This window comes from Leptonychotes weddellii, chromosome 9, assembly GCF_054177405.1.
Source record: "Leptonychotes weddellii isolate Sample4059 chromosome 9, ASM5417740v2, whole genome shotgun sequence".
Lineage (NCBI taxonomy): Eukaryota > Metazoa > Chordata > Mammalia > Carnivora > Phocidae > Leptonychotes > Leptonychotes weddellii.
In genome coordinates, this window is record NC_138377.1 from 33527247 (window position 1) to 33547801 (window position 20555).

General features: G+C 38.5%; 1 protein-coding gene across 1 annotated transcript in view; it reads left to right on the forward strand.

Annotated features, from left to right (window-relative positions):
• The first annotated feature begins 312 nt into the window (after window positions 1-312).
• The window catches only part of KCNH5 (potassium voltage-gated channel subfamily H member 5), a 277648-nt gene continuing 257405 nt past the window's right edge, over window positions 313-20555 (forward strand). Inside the window, exon 1 of the mRNA XM_081830419.1 lies at window positions 313-1063. Coding sequence (XP_081686545.1) covers window positions 991-1063 — 73 coding nt within the window. The 5' untranslated portion in view covers window positions 313-990. The remainder of the gene's footprint in view (window positions 1064-20555) is intronic.

Genomic DNA, 20555 nt, shown 5'->3' on the forward strand with positions numbered 1-20555 from the left:
CATTCCCGCGCTCTCCGCGCGCAGACCCTAACTGGCCCCGGCTCCTGGGCGTGGGTCAGGGCGGGTGCTGACGGCTCTTCTGTTGAGCTTCGGGCGCCAAAGCCCGGAGGGGGGCGGTAGCAGCGTCAGGTGGCTGCTCTGCGTCCCCGCGCGCCTCCCAGTCAGTCCCTGCTCCGCGCTCAGCCACAGCTGGAGCGGGAGCTGCTCGACACCTTCGCCCTGACAGCCGCGTCTTTGGGAGCAGCTGGGGCTCGGGACCCCGGCGGGAGAAGCTGAGATGTAAGCCCTCCGACTGTCCATTGCTGACTCTGGCATCCTGCTCGCTTCTCACTTCCTCTCCCGCTCCGTGGCCCCATTGGACAGCGAACGTTTGTCTGGATCTCCGGGGAGAGAGGAGCGGCCACCGCGCGCACCGCCCGGCAGAAGTTGGGCTCAGCTGGGCAGCCGCGATCCAGCTGCGCGGGAGGGGTGGGCCAGGGAAGGAGGAGAGGAAGGCTCAGTAAAGAGGTCCGCATCTGGACTGAGAGGGACTGGGAGCGAGGGCTTGAGTTGACACTTCCCGCTCCCCGGCCCCGGGGCGCGGGGCAGAGGGAGAAATGCTGAGTCCGCGCCCAGGCGACCGCCGCCGCGGCAGCAGCCTCAGCAGCAGCTTCAGCATCAGCAACGGCGGGACAGCGACAGCGGGGGCGGCGCAGGCGCACTGTGCCCCGCGGAGCCTGCAGTTCCCGAGCCCCGTGTGCGGCACCGCCACAGACTGGGCAGCGGCGGCCGGGGGAGCGCTACTACCATGAACTGCCTGGTCCTCCTCCCCAGAGCTGCTCATCCGGGTCCGGCTGGAGACACAGTCAGGGGACCCCGTCGCCGCCGCCGCGCCCCCACTTCTTTCGGCTCGATCTTCTTCTCCACCTTTTCCTCCTGTTCCTCCACCTTCCCTTCCTGCATCCCCCCCTCCCCCGCCGCGGATCCTGGCCGCCGCTCTCCAGACCCAGGATGCCGGGGGGCAAGAGAGGGCTGGTGGCACCGCAGAACACATTTTTGGAGAACATCGTCAGGCGCTCCAGCGGTAAGAAGAGTTGCAGTTCAGAACACCCCCACCTCCATCCTGCCCACGCGCGCCCCCCATCCTCCCCATCCCATCCCTCTCCTAAGGCGGAGAGGGATACAGACAGCTCTACCTGGTGGCTTCAGTTACTAGTTGGACCTGATTTGGGGTGGGGAGCAGAATAAGGTGGTGGAGGAAAGTTAGTTGCATCCCCTCTCCAAGACATACTCATCTCCCACCCACCTGTCCAGAGCCCAGAACGGGGGGAAGGGAAGAGAGAGCTGGTAGGGTGTAGGTTCAACTGGAGAATAAAGTTGAGTTTTGCTTTGATGAGGGATATATTTCTTGTTCATCCTTTCCCCACATTTTTTCCCCAAGTCAACTTCAGGGACTGATCAAATTCTTAGAGTTAATCTTAGTGGAAGCGTTTCCCTCAAGTTGGGAATGGCTGTGAAAGTGGCTACTTAATAAGATTTAAGTGTCTGGAATGGCTTTTGGGCCCAATGAGCACTGCTGAAAGAAACCTTGTGCAGGGGAAAATAGTTGGAGTTGAACCTAATAGAGTACTTGAAAAATGGGAAGGCAATTACTATGGTTAAGTTCGTGTTTAAATTTTCTTTATTTTTTTTTTCAGTGTGCAGTGGTCTATATTAATCTATATGATATATTTGATTTGACTTAAACAGAAGAAATGTAAAAGGGAGGCAATAGCTATAGTGCTTTTAAAGTAACTGGAGAAAGAATTTTTAGAAATGCCATTCTACTTTGCTACTGATTGTAAGGTTTTCTTGCCTTAAAGTGTCTTTAAAAATGCCATGCATTTATAAATTCATTTCCTCCAAGATATTCTGAATTGGGATCATTATATAGTTCACATTTTAAGACCTTCTAAACTTTGCATGTTACTGAAATCTCCATCTTTCATGTCTTTTTAATTCTTTTATATATTTTCCAATTTTAAAGCAAGATATGAAGTATCCTTTAAAGTTTTTTCCTTTAGAGGCCTGTTATTTTATTTTGAGATCTCTTATTTGGAGACTTATGAAAAAGATATTTCTGCATATTGATGACAGTAGAGCAATGGAAATACTCTATGCAGTTCCATAATTCATTGTTTACTCATTCATTGAAACAATATTTATTTGGGTGCCATATACAACAGACACTCTCTGGGGTCCTTTGGATAAAAGAAATGGTGAAAACACTTCTGTTCTCAAGAAGCTCTCTGCCTAGTGGGTAAGAGAGGGTCACACTAAAAAAAAATAGTTACGCTTTCCCTGAATTGGTTGACTAGATTATACTAATTCTTAGATTAGGATCTCTTCTAAAACTAGGCTTGCAAATATTTCCCCTGATTTTGGGACTATCTATATTTAAGTGTCCCAAGGTAATTTTCATAAATCTCTGCTGTGATATTTGGTTTTAATTCGAAGCTTGTGACTTTATTTCTTCCACTTTGGTCAACACCTGATATTTTACAAGTCTAGAGCAGACTTTTTGGTTGAAAAAGTAGCTAATAGTCTCAGTCTAATTAAAAAAATCTATAGTATTTTTAACCATTCCAGTGTGATTTCAAATATATTTTTTATTTTTTATGATAATACAAAATACAAATTCATAACGGTAGGCAATTTCTGTGTTTATACATTACCCTTATGTATATTAAGCAAAGACTTAGAGTACAACGGGATGTTACTATTAAAACAACCCATCTGGGAAATTTAAAGGTTATTGGGATTAACTATTTAAGATACATACATTTTATTTGAGCTTTCTTATCCTCTTGGGTTATTTCAACTCCATGCAATTTGGTCTGTGAGAGGACTTTTCAGAGAAGGCCTTAAAAAATAAAACCTACAGGCTCTGTTCCTCTGCACAATAACCAGAAAGAAGATGAGAATTCCTTGAGTGAAGTTGACTAATATAGCATCTTTGGTTGAAACTTTTTCTACAGATTGGAACTATGAGCCAGTTTTTAGAATAGCTCTTATTGCAGATATACAAGAGATTAAGACTTTACCTTAATGTGGCTTAGAGATATATGCTTCTGCTGCTACTATTTTACAGTTACCATCCAAATTAATGAATGTTTTATCTTTTTGACACCTCCCCTATATAATTGCTTCATTGGTTTAATGCTTCTTTCCATAAATAACAACACCAAGTGCAAATGGAAATTGATCTGTTTTGGCATTTAAAATATCACTCCTCATTGCTTATGGCTAACTTTTAATACCACTACTCAATACCTCTGAGCTTTGTTTGAAATGCGTTGGACATGTAAGCTAGGTATATGCGCATGTGTAGGTAGTAAAAACTAGAAAGTCTCAGTACTACTTTTACAGGAAGAACCCCAGAAATGGAGAATTACAGTGTTAAATTGGTCTGCACATTCATGTGGGAGTATCCCACAGTTGTTGCCATTTCTATATGATTTCGCAGAGAAATAGAAAGATTCATTCTGAGAAATTGTTTAATTGAGACTAACAGAGAAAATTCCCTTCAGGATTCTCACAGATGGATGAGGTTTGTCACATTGAAGATTTCATTATTCACTAACTTAACCACATTGAAAGTGAAGTGTTGGCAGAGCTTTAGTGGAAAAGAAAGAAATTGAAGAAAGATAGGCTGGGGTTGCCTATTTACTTTTACCCCATGAAATGCTTCTCTTTCTGATACAACATCATTTTCTTCATATGAAAAGATCAGATCTTTTAATGAGTGTTGGATGATATAGAAATTATACAGAGAGACGTACGGAGATAAACAGAAAACCATTCACCCAGACACAAAGATGGAGGTACCGGAAAAACCTCTCTCTCTCTCTCTCTCTCTCACACACACACACACACAAAGAGCAAATGAGAGATGTGGAAAGTAACAGAAATACAGAAACAGAGATACAGAAGTCGGGGGGGAATATCGGATTTGGAAAAGTATTAGACGCGAAGAAAAAACATCAGGCACTTATTTGTCCATGGATATCACTAATGAACTGAAATCTCAGCCAATTAGACATCCATCAGAGAACTTCTTGATGACATGGAACAAAAGAGCATGAAATGTGGTCTATTTGGATGTAGCTTTTAAATTGGAGCACTTCCTAATAAAGTTCCAAACTCTTCAGTTGCAATTTCCCAGATGAACAGCACTGTATTCTGTGCCCTACAGTAGTACTAGCTCCTGTTTGCAGTTTCTTTACACCTCTTGAGATTGGATTTTTATTTTCCTTATTTGGTTGACTCAGTCTGTTATGGGGAAGCATTTCAAATTGTTACCAGTGATTCAAAGTCTGTAAAATAAAATAATGAGGGCTATTGAGTAGGATGAATACAAACATACTTTATGGCCAAATCCCAAAATAGTACGAGTAGGGAATTCCTCTTTTTAGTGTTAAGATAAAAGACAAGATCAGTTTTAGATAAATAAAAGGAATTACAATAATTCTTAACATGTGATTCTAGTGGATATCGTCTAAGAAGTTGTAAAGGTCAAAAGTATAAGTGTAATAGCAAGGTTTAGATACATTTTTGGCCAGGAGGTTCAAAATGAGTTGCCAGTAACAGAAAGTTTGGGAACTAGTTCATCACCTCCGTGAAAGGTCTCATAGAAGGCCTCAGCCCGAAGTGCTTATTGACTGAACCCACATCTGGCACATTATTAGGCTATCTTCCCTTATTTAAATTTCAATTATTTATGAAAACTGTTCATCAGTGTACATTGGGCTGTAGGGAGCAGTAAACCTGTGGGTAGAGGGTAAATAACGGAAAGAAATCAAGTATTTAAGAGTTACAGGTGAAATTTTAGACTCAAACAAAACAAAACACAACATTTCCAAGGCCTTCAACCTGACTATGTCCTGTGGCAGCATGTTTTATTTGTATGTTGTCTTTGATTCCTTAACAAATAGGCAGAAATGATTAGTGTCCATGACAGTGAACTACGTTGCTATTTTTGAAATATTATATATACCAAATTTAATATCTTTTTATTAGAATTTGATTATTGTTCTTTAATATTCTAAACATTATGAAAAACTAGAAATGTTTTTCTCTTTAGAGGAAAAAAAGGGGCTCAGGAAAGAAGAAAACAGAAAAGGTAGTATTTTATCAACCACTTATCCTCCAAGAGAACTTCAATATACTCGATTTTCCATTATGGCTTGAGATATTTATGTTGTACAAGCACTTTCTTGACTCAGTCACCTTTTACAGAAAATCCAAAATTATTTTTTTTTGCTATAATTAACATTTGTAAAAACTGAAATCTTAAAAGGGAACCTATAGGAGAAGAAATAGAGAACTAATGTTTTAAAAATAAAACAAAAAAAAGTATCATACCTTTTTAGTAGTATCCAAGGTAAAAAGTGGTGAAAACATGATTTTTTTGGATATAATGTTCATGATATTTTTTCTTGAAAGATTTCCTTTAACATCTAAACCACTATTCAGGAAATAGTGACAGAACCGCATAGTGTTTGAAACATTGATTAACCCAGGTCTTACCATGTATCACTTTTACTTTTAATACATTGTAGAGGTTGAAATTATACTGACCACTCCCTGAATTGTATTTATAAATAAACCAGCAGATTATCTCTGTCTCTAGAGCCCACACTGTGTTATGTAACGAATAGCAATGCTTTACTGACCAGAACGCTGCTTATCCCAGTTCACTCTTGTCTTCACCAGAAATTGCCCTCTTTGTCTATCTTTTGCTTGATTCCAGGAGCAGGGGTGTTAAGAACTCCATGTCCCCAGTCATCCTTTGCCCTACTGAAAGAACCATGTAAAACACTGGAGTTTTTAATAGAAGAAAGCAACTATGAATATTTTCATTGACAACGACTGAGTAGACTTCCAACAAGGAATCCTTTAGTTTAGTTAGTATTTGTCTTTCACTTCCATTGTTGGTGATGGCTGTTTGCTAGCACGGAGGAACAATGCTTCTATGTTCTCCAGTGTCTGGCCTAGGAAAAGGTCTTGTTCTCCAAAGCTCTGTAGATAGTATTTACCACAAGAGGTCACTGTAGGTTCTGGCACAGGTGAACCAAGTAGTGCCTGTCTTCCCTTTTCTGTTTTCATGATTTTTCCATCGAGTTTGGTTGGAGGTTAAAACCAGCATAGTTAGTTGTTACTCTTGGAAGAAAATATCTAAAGTGTAAGACGTATAGGGAAGTGAAATGAAAAAACGTATTCATTTCTTTTAATTATTACAGTCTTATTTTAGTTGATGGCAACCAACATTTTGTGACTAAATAAATTGGCTATTAATAAAAACAGTTTATGTAAAGGAACATATTTAAATACATTTTAGACTAGTATACCATTTACTTTAGCAGATGAACAAAACTTTATTGTAATAAACCATTTTTGGTGTGGTGGTGATATCCATGAAATAAAAAGTTTTGCAGAAGAACGCCATGTAATGTCCATATATATTTTCTATTTCAACAAAATTTTTCCTCTACCATATGTCTTGATATGATTCATATTAAATCAGTGAAGTAGAATCAGTTCCTGACAGTGCTTTGATTTTATTCAAAGATAGTTCACAGATTTATAGTTATTTTCCTAGGAGATTGTAGGATTCTAGTATTTTGATGTTATCCAGACTTTTAAAATAAAATACAAAGCTAGATAAAATATTCTCTGAAGTTCTCCAAACTTATTAAACTTTCCCCAGAATATGGTTAGAGATAATACTACTTGAAGAGATTTTGTTTCTTGCCAATCAGCAGGTCTGAATCTTGGCTTCAGGAATTTCTTTTTCTTTTTGGTAGGGTTAGAAACCAAATATTGGGAGATGCTTCAAAATGTCCCAAACAAAATTAGTTTTAATTGGAAAAATTAAAACATTCCATACAGCACTTTTATGAATAAAAGAGATATGTTGTGAAATCCAGTAAACATGAATAACAAGTCACAATCCCAAACCAGTGGCAATTATTATTGTGGAAATTCAAGTCAAAGACAGTGGTTTGATGTGCTCTAAGAAATGGATATTTATAAAACATTTTCCTTTACCAATAACAGAGTAGAATTTTTAAAAATCCCACCTTATGTTCTTGTCACACACACAGAGGAAAAAGAAAAAGTATGTGAGGTGATGAATATGTTAATTAACTTGATTGTGATAATCACCTCACCATGTATACATTTATGAAATCATCAAGTTGTACACCTTAAATATATAACATTTTTATTTGTCTATACCTGAATAAAGCTGAAAAAAATCCTCACGTTTCACCAAATACTCTAGCTTTATAATATATATGGCATGACTCCTTGTCATCACTAAAGAATCACTAAAAAGAATCATGTAAATATTCTCATTTTATAAAATATAGAAGTTAATATTGGAAATGCTTAGTCTTGGAATATTTGATTGAATGGTGGAAGTGATAATATTGAGTGTGAATTTTAGACATTATTTTAGTTTTTGGTTGTATGTGGTACTATTACTAATAAAGAGATATTTGTATATATTTTTTTATTTTATTTTTTTTTTAAATCTTTTTTTTTTAATTAATTAATTTATTTATTTGAGAGAGAGAGAGAGAGAGAAACAGCATGAGAGGGGATAGGGTCAGAGGGAGAAGCAAGCTCCCCGCCGAGCCGGGAGCCCGATGTGGGACTCGATCCCAGGATTCCGGGATCATGACCTGAGCCGAAGGCAGTCGCCCAACCAACTGAGCCACCCAGGCGCCCTATTTTTTTATTTTTTAAAAAATATTTTATTTATTCATTTGAGACACAGAGATACAAAGAGAGAGCATGAGCAGGGGGAGAGACAGAGGGAGAGGGAGAAGCAGGCTCCCCGCCGAGCCAGGAGCCCGATGGCGGGTCTCCATCCCAGGACCCTGGGATCATGACCTGAGCCGAAGGCAGAGGCTTAACCATCTGAGCCACCCAGGCACCCTGAGATATTTGTATACATTTTAGATAGTAGTTTTGTGATACATTAAGTTTTCAGGTGGAAAAGGTAGAAAAATTAATTGAAGAGCAGTTAAAAAAAACTTAGAAAGGAAGAGTGGTTGAAAAGCTATTTGAAATTTTGTTGAAATAGATTTCTTTGTTTCTCAGGGTCTGGTCCCATTAGAAAAATATAAATACTAATTACAAAGTTATGGGACTTGAGATCTGAGCTTAGGGGCACAGTTATAGCAGTTCCTAGAGGTAATGACATATAATTAGAAAGTCATGGACATGTTGCTGTATGAAATAAGGTCCTTAATGATATGGGTCATACCTCACAATACTTTTACATCTTCCACTGTGAAGAGCACAGAGCACCAAGTATTAGTTGCTTTTTGATTTTGTCTCCTAAATTGAACAAGTCCATAATTGATTTTTTTCAAAAACAATGCTGATTGAATCTATTAAGTAAGCTTATGTAAGTGATTGAATAGTTTAAAATATTTAGTCAATGGGTATATCTTAAAGCGGAAATTGCATTGTATAGGGCAAATCACATGGGACTCATGAGAGCACGAGAGGTGAACATATAAGCGATCTCACGCTCATCTCCTATTCCAACTTGATGTACAGCTAAAATATTTCCTACTGCTTTTGTTCTACTCTCTAACGGTTTAAAAGCTAGACTGTTTTGTATAAGAAAAGCGTATAGAGATTTGTAGATTCTAGTTAAATTTTTAAAAAATAATTTCACAGTTAGGAGACGGCAAGTTTTATCCTTGGGAGTCGATCCTTCCCAGTTTAAGTATCTTCTGAGTGAGTTTTGCCTTGCGGAGCAGCTTGTACTTCTGGACAGAATCCCACAGACGAGAGAAAATGGATTTTGGCTTTTTAGAGATGGCAGGGCCAGCCTCAGATCGCCAAGTTTGACTGAAAATCAAACAACTCACTTGGATTGAGGGGAGAAGTTAATCTTTATCCTGATCTTTTCTGTAAGTCTTTTCTGTCTGCTGGCATATTTTTTATTTGGGGCAAGTTAAAGCACAATAAGTTTATATTCATATAGTTAGAGCATTGGGAGAATAGAAAAATTCTTCAACAAGGGTTGAATGGGCGCAGAATAAAATCCCCCCGAAATGGCTCCCATCCTTTTGCTTGACCCTCATATACTCTTTTTAGTTAATAATTTATTAGTGAAACAAAAATGTATTGAGCACCTCCTATGTGCTAGGCACTGATATAAGCACTGGGGATGCATAATAAACACAATGATAAAAATAATGCCTTTTTTTTTTTTTTCCTGTGAGGGGCAGTGTGCACATTGGTTAGGAACCACAGGCTTGCATGAGAGTCTTGACTCCAATGCTTACTAGCTCTGTGCCTTACTTATTGGTACCTAGTTTTCTCCTCTGTAAAATACAAGTAATAAGAGTACCTAGCTTATGGTGCTGGAGTGAGGATTAAATGAAGTAATCCATACAAAGTAGTGAGAACAGTGTCTGGCATATAACAAATACTTTGTCAGTGCTTTTAGTTATTACTATCATTTAGATGTTTTAAATTTTTGAACGCACCATCGGTAGTCGATGTCTTTGATTCTTGGTCACCATTTCCTTTTGCACCTCTTTCAAATGATTTCCATCTGTACCATAATGTTAAAATGTCCTAGGAGATTACGAACGAGTATTCTTGTGAATCCAAAGGCCTTTTATTTGTTCCTATTTTCTGACTTTGCAGGATTTGAGATGATGCTCCACCACCCTCTCCCCACACTTGTTTGTCTTTTGGCCTTCATGCCTTTGCACTTTCTCTGGCCCTTTTTCCTGGTTTATTTTTCTAGTCCCCTCCTCTTCCTTTCCTGTTCCCTTTCTCCTCTCTTCCTTGCCCTGTCGCTCCCTTCCCCTCGTCTCCCCTCTCCTGAAGAATAAGTGGTCCTCCAGGTTCAAACTTCAACCATCTTTCTTACACATCTTCACCCTGCTGTTCAGAGCAAGCTTGTCCTCTGTCATAATTTAAACTGTATCCTCTCTGTGTCCCAGTTCTGTGTTTCCAGTGGCCTACAGAATTTCTCTTCTTGTATTTCTCACAAGTAATCTAAACTCCAGTGGTGGCCAGAATTGAAGTTATCATTAGTTTTGGCTTCAAACGGACTTACTCACTTTGCTGTTTCCCCATCTCTGTCAAAGGTGTCTTTAATATTTTAATCTTTTAGCAGGATCAGACTTACAAATTAATAGAGAAGAAACTGAAGGTTGCCAGAGGGAAGGGGGATGGAAGGATGGGCAGAACGGGTAAAGGGGGGTGGGAGATACAGGTTTCTACTTATCGAATGAATAAGTCATGGGAATAAAAGTTACAGAATAAGGAATATAGTCAATGGCATTGTAACAGTGTTACATGGGGACATCCCCACTTGTGGGCACAGCATAACTTATAGAGAGGTTGAATCACTATGCTGTACACCTGAAACTAAGGCAACATTGTGTGTCAGCTATACTCAAATAAAAAAAATTTAAAAATTTTAGGCTTTTAGTCTAGAAATCTAAGGGTCTTCTTTGGCTTCACAATCAGTGGAATATTGGTCTTCCTAACTAGATGATCAATCCTTGTAGGTAAGAATTTTCCCATGTACTTCTTTTGTACCTCCTAGAAGAGTTGTGTGCAAAGTAAATTCATGATGATTAACTAAACTGATTGATGTCAGGGCATGAAACGTGTCCACAACTGACATCATATGCAGCCAATATATGTAAATATGATGGATCAAAGAAGGAATTATAGGTGGAAAGAAAAGAGTTGCTTCATTAACGGGGCTCAGAAACAAAATATCTTATCTCTGTGTGAGGAATGAAAGGTGAGATACATTCTCCTTCTTCATTTTTAAAGCTGTCTTTCTCTCTCCTAGAGCAACCATAGTCAAAGTAACCGGCAATCTTTCTGAGACTCTGTGGGAACATTTCTAAGGCTCAGAGAACAGAGCTCTCCACAGGGCAAAGGCATTTCCATCGTGATGACACAGACTCTTGTCCCGGCTCTAAACCTTACCCATGGTGAAACACTAGCCCTCTCTAGGATTGTAAATACTACCTTGCAAGTCAGCGGAAAGACTCAGCAAACCCATAAATGTAACGGATCTTGCACTGTACCTCATTATAGTAAGAGCTTAATAAATATTCACCTTTTCCTATTTTCTCTAGATAAGGTAAGGTAGGGGAGATTTTCTTTCCTTCTTTCTGTTTTGTGTTTTGTTTTGCTTTTTTTTAACTTGAAGAAAGCAAAGAATTAACTCAATGACATTTTAAGTCATATTTGGACTCATTTGACCAAGGGCTTACTTATTTGGAGAAAAAAACAAAACCCCAGACAAACACCACTCTTCCCTCCAACAAATAACTACTATTTAGAGCCAAAGAAACATCAGTTCTCTTTAGCTCAGTATCTGGCAGTACTTGCAGAAGCTGGAGAAGGTGGAAATGTCAGCCTCTCTGTACCTGGCCCTGTGAAAGCTGGCCAAAGGAGAGAAAGGAATTGAATTTGTGATCTGTATATTTCCCTTACACAATTAGCTCCTATTGCATAGATAATAGAAAAAAATAGAACAATGCTTTAGAAAATTAATTAGATTGTAAATGCATTCAGAAAAGCCTCACTTGTGTGTTTTTACCAGGTGTGCAAGTTAGTCTCATCTCTTAATTGGAATTCTTCATTAGTTATCTAGCCATTAGTGTTGATTGCCTTAAAAGGTTAACTTCAAAGAAAATATATAATCCCTTCACAGATGCAAATCTTTTGCAAAAACAAGGTTTGTTTATTCGCAGGATTGAAAAATGCTTAAAGATTAAATATGTAATGCTTTTTCCCCCTGATAAACACATTTTGACTGATTTGACTTTTGTCCAAGATTATATAACTGTGATGTCTTATGGCTTCAGGTATTTTAAGAAATTTCATTATAATAAAAGTCAGTAAAAGTTTTTCATTATCTATATCAGGGTGAAGGTTTTCTATTGTATTCCAAGACTATGAGTCCTATATTCATTACTGCCGTTACATTTTGCTCCTAATAATTCTGACCAGTATACTTTTTAGAAGCCCATCTTCTCATGAACAAAATACCAACTACTAAAAGTAGAAATTTTGAATTGTTGAACATTCTTTTTTGTGCATGGAGAAATATTTTCTATAGCAAAACTGCTATTATTCCTATCATTAGAATTTCAGAAATATATGTTAAAGAATCTCATGCATTCTAAACCACTTTGGCTAGTTGGAAAAACGTTGAAGTTAATGCCATCAAAGAAACACAGAAACTTAAGAATGTACCTTTGATATTGAAGGAGATGAAAAGTGGAGGCATATTTTTATCTTTGATGACAGCTGAACAAATTTGAAAAAATTAACAGATATTTTTTGCATATTTCAAACTCCCACAGTGATGGTCTGCTTAATGTTGCCAATATTATCATATAGTAATTAGTCTCATTGTGGAAGGTACAAAGTGTATGTATCTACACACACACACACACACACACACACACACACACACACTACCTTGCTATAGAGCTGTAGGGTAAAGGTGTATCTGTAAGAACAGGAAAGATACCAGCCTTATATTCTGTTATTCCATAGTGGAAGTGAGCAATGCATCTACCAGAAATCAATATTGTGGATTATGACATATTAGTTATTTATGCTCTTGTTTAGCCATCTGTGCCAGAATTTTATTTAACCCAAATAGCATGTGCTATATGTGCTTCAGGGATTGTTCTGCTGTTACTCTTCTATGAAGCTTAAATATATCTATAGATATCACTTACCCAGAAGACAAGTTTAAAAAATAGGATAGACTCCACAACTTAAATTTACAAGTTTCCAGAGTGTGGGGAAATCTGCTTGGGAACCCCTGATTTTTTTTTTGCCATAGAATTGTCTGTTCTTTGAAGAAAACTACCTAGCACGGTCCTTATCTGTAATTCTTGACAATATCTAGCATTGCTCTAATAATTGTTGATTATATGACTTTAAATAGGAATCAGAATTTTTATATTTGGTTTTGATCATTCAACAAACATTTGTGGGGATATAGTGATAAATAAACAGACATGGTCTCTGACTGCATGGAACTCAGAGTCTGGGAGGAGAGACAGTAATTCAACAAACCCATGTCCAACATATGATTACAAATTATGATTAGCATCGTGAAGAAAAGGAAAGGGTGCTGTGACTAAGAATAACAGGGATTAATTTTGATTGGGAGGTGGTGTCAGGGAAGGTCTTTCTAAGGCAGTAGTGTAAAATGGAGCCCCAAAGTAAGAGATGGCTAGATGATAAGTGGGCAGAAAAATATTTCAGGTGAAGAGAAAACAGGTGAACAGTCCTAAAGAGAGACAGAGAAAATGAGTGGCTAAGTTTGTGAAGTTTAGAGGCCAGTGTAGTTGGATTGCAGTAAGCAAAAGAAGAGAAAGCTGGGGCCTGGCTATTCAGGGTCAGGCTTTTGCATTGTATTCCAAGTGCAGTGGACAAATCTCCTGGCCACAAGGATTACTTGTTGTGTAACAACAAGTTAGATCAGAAGGAGGAGGAGCCATGGTAGGGGACCAGCGAGGGGACTGTTGCAGTAGTCTAGGCAAGAGATGATGGTGGCCTGGGCTGGGCTGGGAGCAATAGAAATGGAGAGAAGTAGATGCATCAGACATGTTTCAATTGGTAGAATTATTAGGTTTTAGTGATGGCATAAATGAGGAGGTGTGAAGGATGCCTTTCTGGGTTTTGGTTCAAGCAGCTGGGTATAGATAGAAGTAGTGAAGATTTCCCTGAGAGCCAGGTTTGGAGTGAAGCTTTAGACATCACCTGCATCATCACTTTGTTATCTAGCTCCTTTTCATTCCCTTGAAGTGAAGAAGAATGCAGCCAAAGGGAGTTTAGTTCAGTGTGATTGTGTACACAGGCGACTTCTGGATTCTACTTACAGAAGTTCAGGAAAGAATATCACAGGCTAGGTAATTAGCTTGGTCAGTCTGGTTGTTCTTGTGGACTAGAAACATGTAGCTTCCGACTTTAATAAGAGGCTGATTCAGACCAGAAACAAAGTAAATTTTTTAATAAAACCGAAATTTCAACCCAAAACGTTAATTTATAATGAATAGCTGACAATCAACGTTGTTGAAATGCCCTCTTTAACCAATCAATCCCTTTCGGAAAACATTAACAATTACTACATGAATTTTAAGTGTTGCTTTTAAGCTTCAAATTTCCCCTTTTGGTCACTGATTTTTTTTTTTTAATTTAAATTTTAGTTAGTTAACATACAGTACAATGTTTGTTTCAGGAGTAGAATTCAGTGATTCATCACTTACATGCAACACCCAGTGCTCATCACAAGTGCCCCCTTTAATCCCCATCACCCATCTAGCCCATCCCCCCCCACCTCCTACCATCAGCCCTCAGTTTGTTCTCCTTCATTAAGGGTCTCTAATGGTTTGTTTTCCTCTCTTCTTTTTTTTCTTTCCCCCCTTCCCATAGGTTCATTTGTTCTTTTTCTTAAATTCCACAAATGAGTGATAATTATTTCACTTAGCATAATACACGTTAGCTCCATCCACGTCATTGCAAATGGCAAGATTTATATATATATATATACACACCACATCTTCTTTATCCACTCATCAGTTGATGGACATTTGGGTTCTCTCCATAGTTTGGCTATTGTTGATAATGCTGCTATAAACATTGGGGTGCATGTACCCCTTTGAATCTGTATATTTGTATCTGTTGGGTAAGTACCTAGGAGTGCAGTTGCTGGATCATAGGGTAGTTCTATTTCTAACTTTTTGAGGAACCTCCATACTGTTCTCCAGAGTGACTGCACCAGTTTGCATTCCCACCAACAGTAAGAGGGTTCCCCTTTCTCTGCATCCTCGCCAACACCTGTTGTTTCTTGTGATGTTAATTTTAGACATTCTGAATGGTGTGAGGTGGTATCTCATTGTGGTTTTGATTTGTATTCCCTGATGATGAGTGATGTTGAGTATCTTTTCATGTGTCTGTTAGCCATCTGGATGTCTTCTTTGGAAAAATGTCTCTTCATGTCTTCTGCCCTTTTCTTGATTGGATTCTTTGTTCTTTGGGTGTTGAGTTTGATGAGTTCTTTATAGATTTTGGATACTAGCCCTTTATCTGATATGTCATTTGCAAATATCTTCTCCCATTCTGTCGGTTGTCTTTTGGTTTTGTTGACTGTTTCCTTTGCTTTGCAAAACCTTTTTATCTTGATGAAGTCCCAATAGTTCATTCTTGCCCTTGCTTTTTTTGGGGGTTTTTTTTTTGGGTTTTGAGTTTGATACAATTTATTTAAAGGTTTTGGATACTAACCTTTTATCAGATATGTCATTTGCAAATATCTTCTCCCATTCCATATGCTGCCTTTCAGTTTTGTTGATTGTTTCCTTTACTATGCAGAAGCTTTTTATCTTGATGATGTACCAATAGTTCATTTTTGCTTTTGTTTCCCTTGCCTCTGGTGACATGTCTAGAAAGAATTTTCTACAGCTGAGGTCAAAGAGGTTTCTGCCTGTGTTCTCCTCTAGGACTTTGATGGTTTCCCATCTCACATTTAGGTCTCATCCATTTTGAATGTATTTCTGTGTATGGTGTAAGAAAATGGTCCAGTTTCATTCTTCTGTTATGTTGCTGTCTAGTTTTCTCAACACCATTTGTTGAAGAGACTATCTTTTTTCCATTGATGTTCTTTGCTGCTTTGTCAAAGATTAGTTGACCATATAGGTTGTGGACCCATTTCTGGGCTCTCTATTCTGTTCCATTGATCTATGTGTCTGTTTTTGTGCCAGTACCATACTGTTTTGATTACTGCAGCTTTGTAATATAACTTGAAATCCAGAATTGTGATGCCTCCAGTTTTGTTTTTCTTTTTCAGGATTGCTTTGGCTATTTGGGATCTCTTTTGGCTCCATACAAATTTTAGGATTGTTTGTTCTAGCTCTGTGAAAAATGCTGGTAGTATTTTGATAGGGATTGCATTAAATGTGTAGATTGCTTTGAGTAGTATAGACATTTTAACAATGTTTGTTCTTCCAATCCATGAGCATGGAATGCTTTTCCATTTCTTTGAGGTCACTGATTTTTGGAATGTGTGTTCTTTAGCTCTTTGAATCAGAAGATTTGGAGGGTGAGGTGCTACTTGGAGCCAGGAGTACCTGTGCTCCGCACTTCTTCACAGAGGCCCAGGGGATCTGGTGAGCAGCTTGAAATAGCTCTCAGCCACCTTTCTGGGCTTCCACCTGCACTGAGCCTCTGTTGGAGGATCCCAGTCCTGAGGTTGTAACTTTCAGAATAACAGTGCTGGTTTCTGGGTGGTGTGCTTTTCCAAAGTTAGGATGAAGTGAACATAGAGAGAAAATCCTGTTAATTGTCCTCAGAGGCAACTCTAGACCTTGGAAAAACTATACATTAGTGAAAGTGGTTCATTTGATGTTTCTGGATTCTTTTTGTGAAGTACTTTCCCTTTCTCACCCCCACTTGAGATCTTCTCTCCTCCTTAGTACTTTAGAATTCTTTTGTGTGTCTCATCACTTCCTAAAATATCTGAAAACTTCTCTGTGCTAGTGCTCTGAAATTCATCTCTCTAGGGTAACTTGCCTAAGAAAGTTGAGGGAAGAGGGAGGGAGGGAGGGAGGGAGAGAGAAGTAGAGAGAGAGAGAGTTAATCACCCAAAAGGTGTTTCACCTTGTTAATGTCCATGGAATCTCTGGACCACAGAAGGATATAGTTTTCATAAAAACAAAATAAAACAAAAAAATTTTTTTAAACTGTCTAATCATGCCAGATACAGGTAGTGTTGGAGCAGCTCAGAGGAAAACACTTTTTCCTGTAATTGCTGTAGAAAGGGAAGGAATATCTCCCATGCTTTTATATTGTCATTGACCGAATATAACTTCTCTTTTTTGAGAAGTTTTTATCAGTCAAGACTATTGACCTCATAGTTTATATATGATCTCCTTTAAGAATGGGATTAATATGCAAGGGCATAGAATATGGATATTTTCCTGTTATCTGAAGAAATGGCACTTTAAAGAGGAAGTGCTTCCTTTATATTCAGACAAAGCAAAACAAAAGCTTAGACAGCAATTCAGAAATACACTGTGATAGGACAGGAAGTCTTAGTGAGGCCTGGCTGTGGGTTTGTCTCCCACCGGACACTCTTTTCCTGTGTACCCGAGTCTTTTAATTTTCTGGGCCTGCTTTCTCGTCCATGAAAAGAAGGAAAGAATGCGTAAGATGAGGGCATTTGTGGGCTTGAGGATCACCTGATGATCTTGTTAACATGCAGGTTCCGATTCATCAGGTCTGTGGCTTGTCCCAGGGTCTGCATTGCTAGCAAACGTCCAGATGGTACTGGTCCACACTTTGAGTAGCGAAGTACTAGGTCAGTTCCCCAAACCTGGCTGAGCATGGGACTTTCCTTCAGAGGCTGTATTTTTATGTTCCATCTTGAGGGATTCTATTCAATGTGTCTACATTAGAATTTAGCAATCTGTATTTTTGACATTTTTGACACTCATGACAGGATTCTATTGCAGCCACCAGTATTTGGGGATTATTGCAGTAGATTAGTGCTTTTCCACTCCGGCTGCACATTGTAACCACCTCAGAAGGTTTAAAAACAAATACTGATGCCTGGATCTCACCCCAGACCTATTAAAACAGAATCTTTGAGGGGTGAGGCCTGGAACGAGTAACTCCTGGGGCCCTTTCCAATGCTCCTCAATCTCCATCCCAATGAAATGTGCAGTCAAAATTGGGAGAAACACATAATGATTCCTACTGGGTCATTTTGAATCAGGATCTTGTGATTTATTTTTTTGACCTTCTAACCCATGAGGGAAGAGTGCTTGATTTATTTCATGTCCATCTCTGAGAAAATACTGGATGGTCTTGAAAGAATAGGAGATGTTTCAAGACTTAGCCCCTTTGCCGAAATTCAGTCAAGAATCTGCTCATGTATGGGGCACCTGGGTGACTCAGTTGGTTAAGCATCAGAGTCTTGATTTCAGCTCAGGTCATGGTCTCAGGGTCCTGAGATCGAGTCCCACATCAGGCTCCACGCTATGTGCAGAGTCTGCTTGTCCCTCTCCCTCTGTTCCTCCCCCTGGTTTCTCTCTCTCTCTCTCTCTCAAATAAATAAACAAAATCTTAAAAAAAAAAAAAAGAGAGAATCTACTCGTGTAGAATTCGGCTTCCAAAATATTGTACTGGACTGCTAACACCGAGTGGGGATAATGACTTGATTCTTAGGCCCCTCATGCAGGAACATACTGTGTATTTGAATCATTTGGAAGGAAATGCTTGCAAACATCTTCAAGGACTGAAATAGTCTGGATTCCAAGAAATTTGAATTTTCCAGAATTCATGGCTCTTGGTATGCTAAGAGCTGTGAGGACAAATCAGAACTGGTTTCCCTGTCAAGATTGGTTGAGGAATGTCTTAATCTATTTGGGCTACTCCAACAAAATAGCATAAATCAAGTGGCTTCTAAACAGCAGAAATTTATTTCTCCCAATCTTGGAAGTCCAAGATCAAGGTGCCAGGATGGTTGGGTTCTGGTGAGAACCCTCTTCCTGGTTGTGGACAGCTGGCTTCTGTTGTGTCCTCACATGTGGAGAACAGAGCAGAGGAATCAAACTCTCTTGTGACTCTTAAAAGGACACTAATCCCATTCATGAAGGACTTCACCCTCATGACCTCATCGAATTCTAACCACATCCCAAAGGCTCTACCTCCCAATGCCTTCACATGAGAGGTAGGGTTTCAACATATGAATTTTGGGAGGACACAAATATTCAGTTCAGAACAGTGAGGATGGTGGTGGTCACCAAGAATTCTGGGCAATTTCCTTAATAGCTTTGTGTTTCCAAAACTTCTGAACTGATCTCACTTTCAAGATTTGTAACTCACCTCCTTTGAAGAGAAGTTATCTCTCAGTAGCCAGACTGCTTTTCCCCACCATGTTTTATTTTATTATTTATTTTTAAATTATGTTATGTTAGTCACCATACAGTACAGCATTAGTTTTTGATGTAGTGTTCCATGATTCATTTTTTGCATAAAACACCCAGTGCTCCATGCAATACGTGCCCTCCTTAATACCCCACCATGTTTTAAAGCCAAAGGAAATTAAAATGTTCGAGGAAACAATTTTAATTAATTTGCTATCCTGTTCTTAATGTTTCTTAATAATACCAGATTCCACATTCACTGAAACAGTAATTTTCATGACTATAGGGAAATGGAACTGTTGTATGAATATTTCAAATACACAAATTGTGTTTCAGTTAACAAACAGACAAATATCCAAAGGAAAATCCTGGACAGTCTATTTAATATTTATCAGTTTTCATCTAATCTAGCCTTTGACATGAAAAGGAAATCTGTTTCCCCTTCTTTTGTGCCGCCCCATTCCTCTTAATATTTTATTTTGTAGTTTAGCTTTCAGTGACAAATACAATTTTGTAGGTTTTGGTTTGCAGGGTCAACATTTAAATATTTGTGTTTTTTTCTAGTTCTTTGCTTGTACATACATATACAGAACTCACACATAGAAAGCTCTCTCTGCATATATGACGTAGTTGTACAAGAATCTTGTACATAATAAATAATAAGTTATTAGTTTATTAAGACTTTTTAAACATTTAAATTCAATTAGTCAATTTATAGTACATCATTAATTTCAGATGTAGTATTCAAAAATTTATCAGTTGCATATAACACCTAGTGCTATAAAGACTTTTTGCTCTAATAGTTGATTCATAATGATTTTGCTTGCCTTACTCTATTTCATCTCCATAAATTACCCAGAGTGGTAGGTATTGGTATCTCTAGTTTGTGTGTGAGGAAACCAATAACCTAATTAAAACTCCCTAGGTTTTTCAGAGTAGCTCCCTTGGGAGTATTGAGAGGGGATCCAAGTGCTGGCAGAAAGTTTGGGGACAGGGTTCTTTGTAGTAACTTGATTGTTATGAATATTTACCAGTTGATGACTTGTTATATGAAGTCCCTGGCACTGTGGCTAATTTTCTAAATTACAATTTTATAAAACATTCAGAAATAATAAAAGCAGTTCTCATGCTTTTCCTCCATAAACCCAGAGCACATATTGCTAACGTACAATTGTTAGGACCTTGAGGTAATGCCTAGTGAACATGTAGTTACTTCACTCTCTGATGGTCTAAATGAATAAAATCAAACTTGAAGCATAAAGATGAATAGACACCATATTTCCTGGACTATTTAATCTTTAAGTTGGTTTAAAAAAACTCTCTTCTGAGTTGCTAGGTCTGATTGAACCTGAGAGCAAATACTCTAGTATGTAGCTGGCAAATACCTGAATAGTCCATATTCTATGATTATTGGCTAAAACCAAGTATATATTTTGAAAAATGGGATTGATTCCAACTTCCGTGTTTTTTTTTTTTCCCACTGAACAACTCTGACTCCAAGCTTATAAGAGAATTTATCCTGCCTGTAGTGAGTCGCTTTAAGACTTCTTCACTCTTTGACTTCCTACGTTTCCATTATAGGGA